Source organism: Trifolium pratense, linkage group LG5, assembly GCF_020283565.1.
Source record: "Trifolium pratense cultivar HEN17-A07 linkage group LG5, ARS_RC_1.1, whole genome shotgun sequence".
Classification (NCBI taxonomy): domain Eukaryota; kingdom Viridiplantae; phylum Streptophyta; class Magnoliopsida; order Fabales; family Fabaceae; genus Trifolium; species Trifolium pratense.
Window position 1 is genome coordinate 39638051 of NC_060063.1, and position 12793 is coordinate 39650843.

General features: G+C 38.1%; 1 protein-coding gene across 1 annotated transcript; it reads right to left on the minus strand.

Moving 5' to 3' along the window:
* Positions 1 to 9136: 9136 nt before the first annotated feature.
* Positions 9137 to 10333, minus strand: LOC123883503 (the record flags this gene model as incomplete). Its single annotated transcript, XM_045932325.1, has 1 exon — positions 9137 to 10333. A coding segment is annotated over one exon (1197 nt), but the record flags the coding sequence as incomplete, so codon positions are not given.
* Between the last annotated feature and the right edge of the window lie 2460 nt (positions 10334 to 12793).

Genomic DNA, 12793 nt, shown 5'->3' on the forward strand with positions numbered 1-12793 from the left:
AGATTAACCTCCAGTTAGCATGGCCTAACCTCTTATGCCAGATCCATTTTTCTTCACTCAAGGTCAAAAGACACATCACTTTTTGTTCATTCAAATCAGAAAGATTAATTTTATAAACATTGTTCTTTCTCAGACCTTTGAAAATCATGGTGTTATCAGATTGTTTAGACACAGTACATGATTCCTTATTAAAGACAACTACATAACCATTGTCGCAAAATTGACTTATGCTCAATAGATTATGCTTAAGTCCATCAACTAACCAAACATCATTAATAGATAGGGAGGAATTACCTACTGTACCTGTACCTATTATCTTTCCTTTCTGATTACCTCCAAAGCCAACAGAACCTCCTTCTTTCATGGTTAGCTTGGAAAACAGTTGTTTGTCACCAGTCATGTGCCTTGAACACCCACTATCCAGATACCATGAATGATTCATGATACTTCTTTGAGTGATAGGCTGTATGAGAAACAACTTTAATCACTACAATGGAACTCTTTATCACAGTTAATGATAAAGTCATCCCAATATTCTTCCTCTTCATTGATCAAGTTCTGATTGTTCACTTGAGAACTTGTCAGCCATTGGTCAAGGACATAAGCCCTTCTTCCTTTGCATAGAACTTGTTTCCAAACTCTAGGTAGGACATATCCTTTCCTAGTTGGTAAATCTGAATGATACATAATTTCAGCTTTTGGTACCCATCTTCTGGGTCCACGCTTGTTAGTCCACAAATGATTACTGTGTTGTTGAGTGTGAGAGAAAGATTTTGGTTTGGAATAATAACTCTTTTGAAAATATTTCTTAGTTTGAGTTCTGTTATTATTCCAGGACTTGGATTGTTTATGCTCCCAGAGTTTGTATTTATCACCAGTCCATTGATTTGACTGGTTATACTTACTGACTCTAGAATCATAAATAACCTTAGTCCTATGTTGCCTCTGAGGTTTGAGGTTTGACTTTCTTTTAAAAACTTCTGAGCCTTTAGGTTGACTTTTCTCATGAACTGGAGTTCCTCTGGTTCCAGAAGTTGAAGCCTCAGATTTTGAAACTTTCAGAACATCTGAACTGATACTGTCAAGTTCTGAATAGCTTTTATCTTCTGAGCTTTTCTTCCCAGATCCTGAGGAACTTGGTTCCTCTGAGTTGTCATTTCCCAAATCTCTCAGATTATTATCCTCATCTTCCAGAGTACCAAATTTCTTTCCTTCTTCACTCTGAGGTACAACATAGTAAACCCAAGATTTTCCAACCTTTTTGGGATAGGTCTTTAGCTTTGAATATGTTCTACCATATTCATAGCCAAGTCCCTCTCCTCTATGTCTCATGACATTATAAACAAGATTAGCAGCTTTGCTCTTACCAAGGTTGAGATGCACAAACTGTTGAAGAGCCATTTCTTGCTCATCAGTAGGTTTGTGACACACAGCACAACCCTTTTCAAGATCATTTACTCTATTCAGAGTTTCTTGATATAGACCTTGAAAATGTTCTGCTTGTTCAGTCAGAGTGTTAAGGTTTTCTTGTAAAACTTTTTGTTTACTTAACACTCTGAGATGTTTCTCAATGACCTTGTTAAGTGCAGTTATAAGTTGAGATTTAGAACAGTCAGAAAATACCTCATCAGTTACTTCTGAATCTGATTCTGATTCATCGTCTGAGTCTACATCTGAGTCAGTTGAAGCCATCAGGGCTAGATTTGCTTCTTCTTCTTCCTCAACTTCTTCCTCAGATGATAGCTCTTCAAAAGTAGCCATCAGACTCTTTCTCAATTTACTCTTGAATTGTTGCTTCTTTGAGCTGTATCTTTTGCTTTTGTCTTTAGCAGACATTTCTGGACAATCAGCAATAAAGTGTCCTGGCTTCTTACAGTTGAAGCAGTTCTTCTGATCATCCTTTTTGCTGACAAAATTTCTGGAGCTGTTTCCTCTGAAATTTCTTTTGTTAAATCTGTTCCATTGCTGAAACTTGGTGAATAACGCAAACTCATCCTCATTCATCTCATCCTCTTGACCATCAGCAGAAGATTCTTCTTCAATATCAAGAAGCTGAGTCTTAAGAGCCTTAGAAGTAGTCTTAGTTGACTGTAAAGCCACTGACTTAGACTTCTTCTTAGTTTCTGAGTCAGCATCCAGAACCATCTCATGGCTTCTGAGATTGCTTATCAGAGCTTCAAGACTCAGAGTCTTGAGATTTTGAGCTTCCTCTATTGCAGTGACCTTGGGTCTCCAAGCAATAGGAAGACTTCTCAGAATCTTCTGAACATGGTCATAGGTAGAATAACTTCTCTTAAGAGCTTTAAGACCAGATACAAGGATTTGAAACCTTGTAAACATAGTCTCAATGTTTTCATCTTGTTGCATAGTGAAAAGTTCATATTGTCTTATCAAAAGACTAGCTTTAGCCTCTTGAACCTTTTCATTACCATCATAGGTAGCACACATAGAATCAAAGATAGATTTAGCAGTAGACTTGTTCTCTATTCTGACATAGTCCTCATGTCTAATAGCACCAACAACAATGTCCTTTACTCTATGATGTTTTGTGTAGATTTTTAGGTTAGCTGGTGTGAGTAACTTTCTATTCTCCATGGACAACCTACCATGTTCATTCAAGTTTTCAAAAGTTACTCCCAACTCAACCAAATCCCACAACTCATGATCAATAGCAGTAATATTGCTATACAGTCTCTCTTTCCACCACTCAAATAATGAAGCATCACCATTGAATATAGGGGCTTTTCTATTGCCACTATGTTCATGTGATTCATTACTTAAGTAGTCATAACCAAAAGCATTTCTAGGACCACCACCAGCTCCACTGGCCTCACCTTCACCAGTAGTTCTAGTACTACTATCATCTCCTCCAGACATAGTGTTCTCACAAGATCTTTACTGTCTCACTGTTAAGTGAAAGTAACAGACCAGGTGCTCTGATGCCAATTGAAGGTGTGAAAACACAAGAAGGGGGGGGTTGAATTGTGTTTTAGCTAAGTTAAAACTTTTTCAAGTTCTTAACTCAACTACGTTAGCAGCGGAAAAGTAACACAATAAATAACAAGTTAAGGAGATAGAGAGAGAGATCACACAAGCAATTTATACTGGTTCCTCTCACAAAACGAGAGTAGTCCAGTCCCCTTGCACTTCCAAGGGAGTTCACTATAATCACACAAGATTACACCTGCTCAAGCACACAAGCAAGAGACTTCACAACTATGCTCAAGCACACAAGCTTAAGACTTCACACTTAAACACACAAGTTTAAGTTACACACTTAAGCACACAAGCTTAAGATTCCTCAAGTAATGGTAAAGTATATAAAAATATACAAATGCTCTTAGATGAACCTAAAGTGAGCAAATACAAATAGTACAGAGTATTTGGCTAAAGTGCAAAAACACTTGAGAAAGGTTCAGAGCTTGTATATCACAGAGTTCAGAGTTTGTTCAGCGCACGTTCAATTCTTGATAATTGTTATATTGTTGCAGCTGATCCTTCAAGTATATATACCACTAGAAAAGAGTCGTTGCAAAGGAGCCGTTGGAGTTGATAACCTTTTGTCTTCAAGCAGTCTGTCTTGATGCAGTTTGGTTGTATCCAAAACTAAGAAAGAGTTTCAGTTACTTTGACTACTGCAGAGTGGACTTTCCTTATTCAGCTAACAAAACTGAAGACCCACGTTCTCAAGATAGGACAGACAAAACAGAGGTAGCTGAGCTGATCAGACTTGAAAGGTCCTTTTCTTCATTGGAAGAAGAGTTGACTAGTAAAGAGAATCTTCACAGCTTACAAAGAGATCTTCAGAGTTTGATGAAGCTCGTAGACAGACAAGAAGTACTGAAGTCTTCATCCTCTGAACATTGTAACCTCTGAAGTCCAACATCTTCTGAGCGCTTGTGAACTTCTGAATTCACATCCTCTGAACTTCACTCAGAGCTTATATGATGCTTATATCTGCGCACTTGAAATAAATTTTTAGTCCTTCCAATTGTTTATTAATACTTTGTTATCATCAAAACCTTTATAGATTAGGGGCAAACATTTTTAAATCAATTTTGTTCCAACACATGCATCAACAATCATGTAAGAATACCATTATTTTCGTTCATTAATCATGTTAAAAGCATGTTAAACATATTAAGAACCTTAGGAACGATTTCCATCAAGAAAATCTGATCTAAGCTAAAACGAAAATGGGGTGGAGGAAGTTCGGGTGAGGAGAAATCGACATTCTCCCCTTCCTCGGGTCACCCACGATTAAGGAACCTACTCTCATACCTGGATTCGAAGAAAACACGACGAAGATCTCGAATCTCTAGCTTTTCTTCTTGCCCTAGCTCCTCAAGCTCTCCTCTCTTCTCTCAAGAACACAAGAACAAAAGAGAATAATGAATTCTCTCTTCCCTCATGGCCATATGGCGCCCCACACACCTCACACAAGGCCCATTGGGCCTCAAGCCCAATTGGCTTGGCCCAATAACACGTTAACTCACTCTACTCGCTTAATAACTAAAGTACTCGATAATTAACTCAAGTTATTAACTTAATTAAAATTCTACGTTAATAAAATATTTTAACACATAAAAATTAATAATTTGAAAATTGGGTCGTTACAACTCTACCCTCCTTAAAGAATTTTCGCCCTCGAAAATTACCTGGAAATAACTCTGGATACGAACTCATCATTTTGCTCTCCAATTCCCAAGTCGCATTCTCACCAGCGGGTCCTCCCCATACCACCTTCACCGAGGCGATATCTTTGTTTCTCAACCTCTTCACTTCTCTTCCTTCAATTCTCAAAGGCACAGTCTCGACCGTTAAATCATCCCTCACTTGAACATCATCTGACTCAATCACATGTGACAGGTCTCTAACATACTTCCTCAATTGTGACACGTGAAACACATCGTGCAAATTCGCCAATGATGGCGGTAAAGCAATCTTATACGCCACTTTCCCCACTCTTTTCAAAATCTGATAAGGACCAATAAACTTCGACGTCAACTTCCTCGACTTCAAAGCACGTCCAATTCCGGTAGTCGATGTAACTCTTAAGAAAACATGATCTCCTTCTTGAAATTCAATGTCCTTCCTCCTCTTGTCATGATAACTCTTTTGACGACTTTGAGACACTTTCATCTTCTCTCGAATCATTCTAATCTTTTCCGTAGTCTCTTGCACAATCTCCGGACCAAGAATCACACTCTCTCCGGATTCAAACCAACAAAGCGGTGTTCTACACCTCCTTCCATACAAAGCCTCAAAAGGTGTCATTCCAATACTCGAATGAAAACTATTGTTGTACGTGAACTCGATCAACGGTAAACATGAATCCCAACTTACTCCTTGCTCCAAAACACAAGCTCTCAACAAATTTTCCAAAGATTGTATTGTCCTTTCTGATTGGCCATCCGTCTGAGGATGATAAGCCGAACTCAACCTCAACTTAGTCCCTAAAGCCTCTTGCAAACTTTCCCAAAATCTCGAAGTAAACCTCGGATCTCGATCCGAAACGATACTCGACGGAATACCATGCAACTTCACAATTTGCTCCACATAAATCTCGGCCAACTTAGGCACCAAGGTACCTTTCTTAATAGCAATAAAATGCGCACAATTCGTTAAACGATCTACTAAAAATAACCCCCCCAAAAGGTACATACTGTAGGGTAAAGAAGCGATTTCTTTGAACATAGTCTAAAATTAAACCCTAAGGCCTGTCTCAGTCTATTATGAGTATTGACAAAAGTCTACTCATTAATTAGATTGGGTGGATATATCTATCCAGGGTACGGCCAGACTCAAAGAAACACGTGGTTTCCCAGGTAGCAAAGATGAAGAAGAAGCAAAATTATGATCGTAAACAACATACTAACGGGATGCGCTTTGTATTCCAATTCCTATTCCAATTCCTATTCCTATTCCTATTCCGGGTTGAGCAGTTTAACTATGTATTCTGGGTCGATAATAAGGTATTATGCTAAGAGTAGTGATAATGAGAAAAAGAAGAGTGAGACACCAGCTAAAATTAAGACATCAAAGAATAAATATCGTAAGAATGCTATTACATCTAATAATAATGCTCTTACTATTTATGAGATTATGAAGAATCCTCTTCCCACTCTTCCAATTTGTAGAGTTGGGCTGGTGAATTAAGATAAATGAGTAGGGGGTTTCCTGCCCTTGGGGTGTCATCAATATTGGCTGATCAGTTAATACTGAACCATCTACTGGAGTCCTGCTATATATGTTTGTCTGGTAAGTATCCTTTGTGAAAGCCAGGCTCATTAGGAAAACTTATTAAAAGGACAAAGGGGTATATGATGGCCAGAGGTTCAGCCTGCTTTCAATGGGTGGGGGAGATGAGCTAAAGGAGCTCAAACTAGACTATGGGAACATTCAGAAGGATCATACCCTGGACCATTCGACGTTTGAATCTTTCTATCTGGGATACGGCTCTGTGATAGGGGAAACAAGGTGCTTTTACTTTATTGTTCACTTAAGGCATCTTAAACACGAAAGACGGGGACTCTCTGAGACATCTCATATACCGCAGTAGGGACAGATGTCATTTTTAAATAAAAATAAATAAATAATAAAAAGAGTAAGGTTCCGTATCAAATAAATTGAATAAAATTGACTTTTAGTAAAGGTGAAATCAGGCTCTATCTTACTAGTAATTATCTGACGATTGTTATTGTTATTATTACTATTATCATTATCAGTACAAATAGGTGTATCACTACCATTTTGATTATCATTATCAGTGGAGCTACGTATGGGTGGTGTATCACTACATTTATTATATTTTTTATCACTTGAAGTACTAATAGGTCTTTCACTACTTTTTTTTTTATTATCACTTGAGGTACTAATAGGTCTTTCACTACTTTTTTTTTTTTTTTTTTAAAGAGGAACTAGTATCACTACTTGTTATCTTTGAATTTTCTGTACTACTTGTTAGATTCTCAGTACTACTATCACTACTTGTTATCTTATCTTTTTCAGTATTAGTATCTGTAATAGCATTCTGATTCTCATAAATAGTAAGAGCATTATTATTAGATGTAATAGCATTCTTACGATATTTATTCTTTGATGTCTTAATTTTAGCTGGTGTCTCACTTTTCTTTTTCTCATTATCACTACTCTTAGCATAATACCTTATTATCGACCCAGAATACATAGTTAAACTGCTCAACCCGGAATAGGAATAGGAATAGGAATAGGAATTGGAATAGGAATTGGAATACAAAGCGCATCCCGTTAGTATGTTGTTTACGATCATAATTTTGCTTCTTCTTCATCTTTGCTACCTGGGAAACCACGTGTTTCTTTGAGTCTGGCCGTACCCTGGATAGATATATCCACCCAATCTAATTAATGAGTAGACCTTTGTCAATACTCATAATAGACTGAGACAGGCCTTAGGGTTTAATTTTAGACTATGTTCAAAGAAATCGCTTCTTTACCCTACAGTATCCATCGCAATACTATCCCACTTCCATTCCGGTATAAATAATGGTTGCAACAAACCAGACGGTTTCTGATGCTCAATCTTCGACTTCTGACAAACTAGACAAGCATAAACAAACTCAGAAATTTGTCTCTTCATTCCTGGCCACCAAAATAACTTCTTCAAATCTTGATACATCTTGGTTACTCCCGGGTGAATACTCATTCCACTCCTTTGACCTTCTTCCAAAATCATTTTCTTCATCTCGGGCACATCGGGCACACATACTCTTCCATGAAATCTCACAACTCCATTCTCGTCGACTTTGAAATTAGCTTCTTTTCCTTCCTCAACTACTAGTGTCAACTTCTCCATTAACTTCTTGTCCGTCTTTTGACATTCTTTGATATTCTCTAGAAAAGGATTCGTCAACTTTAACATTCCCAATTTCACACTCTTCGGAGTCATTTCACACACTAGACTCAAATCTCGGAACTCTTCAATCAACTCCAACTCCTTCACCATAAGTGATGACATGTGCAACGATTTCCTACTCAACGCATCGGCCACCACATTAGCTTTTCCGGGGTGATAACTCAAATCAAAGTCATAGTCCTTCAAAAATTCGAGCCATCTTCTTTGTCTCATATTCAATTCCTTTTGATCGAATAGATACTTCAAACTCTTGTGATCACTAAAGACTTCAAACTTAGATCCATACAAGTAATGCCTCCACACCTTCAATGAAAACACAACTGCGGCTAACTCAAGATCGTGTGTCGGATAGTTCCTCTCATGAACCTTCAGTTGTCTCGACGCATACGCTACCACTTGACCTTTTTGCATAAGCACACCTCCTAGTCCCATCTTCGAAGCATCACAATACACAACAAAAGACTCGTTAGCATCCGGTAAAATCAATACAGGCGCGGTAGTCAACCTCTTCTTAAGCTCTTGAAAACTTTCTTCACACTTCATATCCCAAACAAACGCTTGATCCTTCCTAGTCAACTGCGTCAAAGGCAAAGCCAACTTCGAAAATCCTTCAATGAATCTCCTATAATAACCAGCCAATCAAAGAAAACTTCTTATCTCAGAAACAGACTCCGGCGTTCCCCATTGTAATACGGCATCAACTTTCGCTGGGTCAACCGCTATTCCTCCACTTGAAATCACATGACCAAGGAAACTTACTTCTTTCAACCAAAATTCACACTTTGACAACTTGGCATACAACTTCTTCTCTTTCAAAATTTGCAAAATAATCCGCAAATGCTCCCTATGTTCCTCTTCGGACTTTGAGTAAACTAAAATATCATCAATGAATACCACAACAAACTTGTCCAAGAATGAATGAAAAATCCTATTCATGTACTCCATAAAAACACCAGGTGCATTGGTCACACCGAAAGGCATCACCGAATATTCATAATGACCATACCTCGTCCTAAAAGCAGTCTTTGGTATATCTTCCGTTTTCACTCTAATCTGATGGTATCCGGATCTCAAATCGATCTTACTAAACACGCAAGCTCCAACCAATTGATCCATTAAATCATCGATCCTCGGAAGTGGATACTTGTTCTTGATCGTCACTTTGTTCAACTGTCAGTAGTCAATACACAACCTCATACTCCATTCTTTCTTCTTAACCAACAACACAGGTGCACCCCACGGCGATACACTAGGTCGAATAAACTTCTTCTCAAGTAGTTCCTCTAGTTGCTTCTTCAACTCATTCAATTCTGACGCTGACATTCGATACGGTGCCATAGATATCGGACTAGTACCAGGTACCAAATCAATCGTAAACTCTACTTCTCTTTTCGGAGGTACATCTGACACATCTTCCGGAAATACATCGGGAAATTCACAAACAACCGGTAACTCTTCCACCTTAACTTCACCTTCCATCTTCAAGGATGCAAACAACGCATACACCTCTACAGGTTCCTTCAACGATTCTACTACTTCTTTCTTACTCATCAAATGCGAACTCTCCTCCGGTTTAGGAAACACAACAGTCTTCTCACAACAGTTGATATGGACTCGATTAAATATCAACCAGTTCATACCAAAGATCACATCCATTCCACTAAGTTGGATACACACTAGGTCCATACCAAAGTGTCTACCAAACACGGTTACGGGACAGTCACGACATACGAGATGGGTAGTTACAGAACCATTAGCAGGAGTTTCTATTTCCATACAACCAGACATTTCAGATACAGGTATACTAAGACGCTTCATGCAATCAACGGATATAAAAGAATGTGTTGCTCCAGTATCAATAATCGCAATTAAAGGAGTGTTATAGATGAAACACGTACCTCTAATGAGATTATCCCCCTGATCCGCATCATCTCCACTCAAAGCAAACACCTTTCCCATAGTCTTCTTCGGCTTCTTGCACATAGGACTCTTGTGACCTTCTTCACCACAATTGAAACAAGTCACCTTCACTTGACAAACATCCGACTTGTGTCCCAACCTCCCACAATTGAAACACTTGTCCACCTTCTTTGGGCACTCATAAGACTTATGACCCATCTCACCACACTTGTAGCATTGTCCACCACCTCTCTTCTTTCCACCACTAGTCTCAACAACTTTCTTCCCCTTGTCACCATAGGGCTTCCCACGGTCTTGACCCTTTCCTCTTTTGTCACTCATGGCCTTGTAGTAGTTAGTCTTGGCCTTTCCATCATCATCAGAAATTCTACACTTATCCACCAAAGTTGCAAAGTCTCGGATTTGAGAAAATCCGATAAGATGCTTGATGTCCGGGCGCAATCCACTTTCAAACTTGACACACTTGTCATTCTCAGCTTCCACAGTGTTGTAGTGTGGACTAAACGCACATAGCTCCTCAAACTTCACGGAATACTCCGCCACAGACATGTTTCCTTGCTTGAGCTCCATGAACTCCACCACTTTCTTGTTCCTAATATCAGCCGGAAAGTACTTCCTCAAGAACTCTCCCTTGAACATCTCCCAAGTGATTACCACACCACCAACTCCCATCTTTAGCTTAGCATTCTTCCACCACTTGTTAGCTTCTTCACGAAGTACATAAGTACCCAAGGTTAGCTTACTCTCCTCGGTACACCTCATAGCCTCAAAGACAATCTCAACTTCCTCTATCCACTTGACAGCAGCTTCCGGAGCATAGCCTCCAGCGAAAAGCTTCGGATTATGCTTCATGAACCGCTCCAACCTCATCTCATCTTCCCTCCCGGGTTGATGATCTCTAGCCACAATGTTGGTCAAAGTAGCTATCGCATCTGCCATCTGATTGTTAGCCCTTGCCGCCATGATCCTGAAAAACCAACCAATTCCAAGAACAGACTTAGAAAGGTAATATCAACAGTGTTATCTCTACACAAGTTGAATATATGGGCAACTAATCCTAATTGGTTCCACATGAACCGACCTTGCTCTGATACCACTATTGTAACACCCGAACCCCTTAACCCGAATTTATTAAATATAAATAAATAAAACACTTAAGAAAATTCAGGCGTCACATGTTATAATACAAAATCACGGCATAATTAAAATCATGCTAGCACAGCGGAAATTAAAAACAAATAATTAACATAGTGCATGTCATACAATAACCATAATTGTTCACACAATATCCCTAGGCTCTAGGCCATATCAACAAAGGATATTATGTTTACAACAAAAGATAGGATTAGCAAAGTTAAATATGCCATCACGGGCTTAATACAATTCAATTCGAATAACCCGACACGGTAAAACCTAATCAGAGCAATTCTATACAACCCATCAAAAGATATACAAAATATATCTAAGGAGTAGTCTAAGCTAAACTCCTCACCAAAAAGCGCACTACCACGAGCACGAGCAGCCCTCTAACTCTGATCGGGATCCTCAACCTGAGAATCTGAACCCCCAACGGTCCAGCACATAACACAAAGCATGAGAGTTAGATCACAAAATCAAAATATAAGTGTAAGTAAAACGGTACTTAAACACTTCTCAATATTCATGCATATATCATACATCTATACATGTTCATCAACATCTATCATTCCATTATAAGTACATAAACACATATAATCGAATACTCACACAATCAATTATCAATTATCAAATACCACAATTAGCCAAACATGTGTCACATATCATTTATCATAAAATGCACACATAGCCTAATGCGACTCTAATGCTTCAACTTCATGAATGTCACCCTAGACATTTCTAATGCATGTGGTACCATCTTCTTTATTAGAGTATCTCACCTCTAATATCCTTCTTTATCGGATAAATATAATCCGATATACTTCTTTATTGGAATATCCAATATCCTATTTAATTCATGAATGCATGTATATGTTTTTCATGAATTCACTCACAATTATATAGCATAAAGCTCTTCATTTACTATGTGGAACACTATCCAACATACTTCATCATTAAGATTTAACAAAACCTTAATATTCTTCATTTATACTTCATACATGATTAACAATCAATTAACGATTAGCAATGAGCATTATAAGCATCAACATGCATCAACAATCATGTAAGAATACCATTATTTTCGTTCATTAATCATGTTAAACATATTAAGAACCTTAAGAACGATTTCCATCAAGAAAATCCGATCTAAGCTAAAACGAAAATGGGGTGTAGGAAGTTCGGGTGAGGAGAAATCGACATTCTCCCCTTCCTCGGGTCACCCACGATTAAGGAACCAACTCTCATACCTGGATTCGAAGAAAACACGACGAAGATCTCGAATCTCTAGTTTTTCTTCTTGCCCTAGCTCCTCAAGCTCTCCTCTCTTCTCTCAAGAACACAAGAACAAAAGAGAATAATGAATTCTCTCTTCCCTCATGGCCATATGGCGCCCCACACACCTCACACAAGGCCCATTGGGCCTCAAGCCCAATTGGCTTGGCCCAATAACACGTTAACTCACTCTACTCGCTTAATAACTAAAGTACTCGATAATTAACTCAAGTTATTAACTTAATTAAAATTCTACGTTAATAAAATATTTTAACACATAAAAATTAATAATTTGAAAATTGGGTCGTTACAAAACCCATTAAAACTCAAAGCCAATCACACCATAGTAGAAAACAGGCATCAGATCTTATATTAACTGAAACACATTACATGTAATGGGTTTGAGTATAAACTTGAGGAATATTACAACAACAACAACATCATCATCATCATCATCATCATCATCATATATTTAATTTATAAGAGAAACAAGATATACATAAGAATGAACAACCATATGTATGCATTATTCTTAAAAAAAGAAGGTATATGTATGCATAATGGATCATT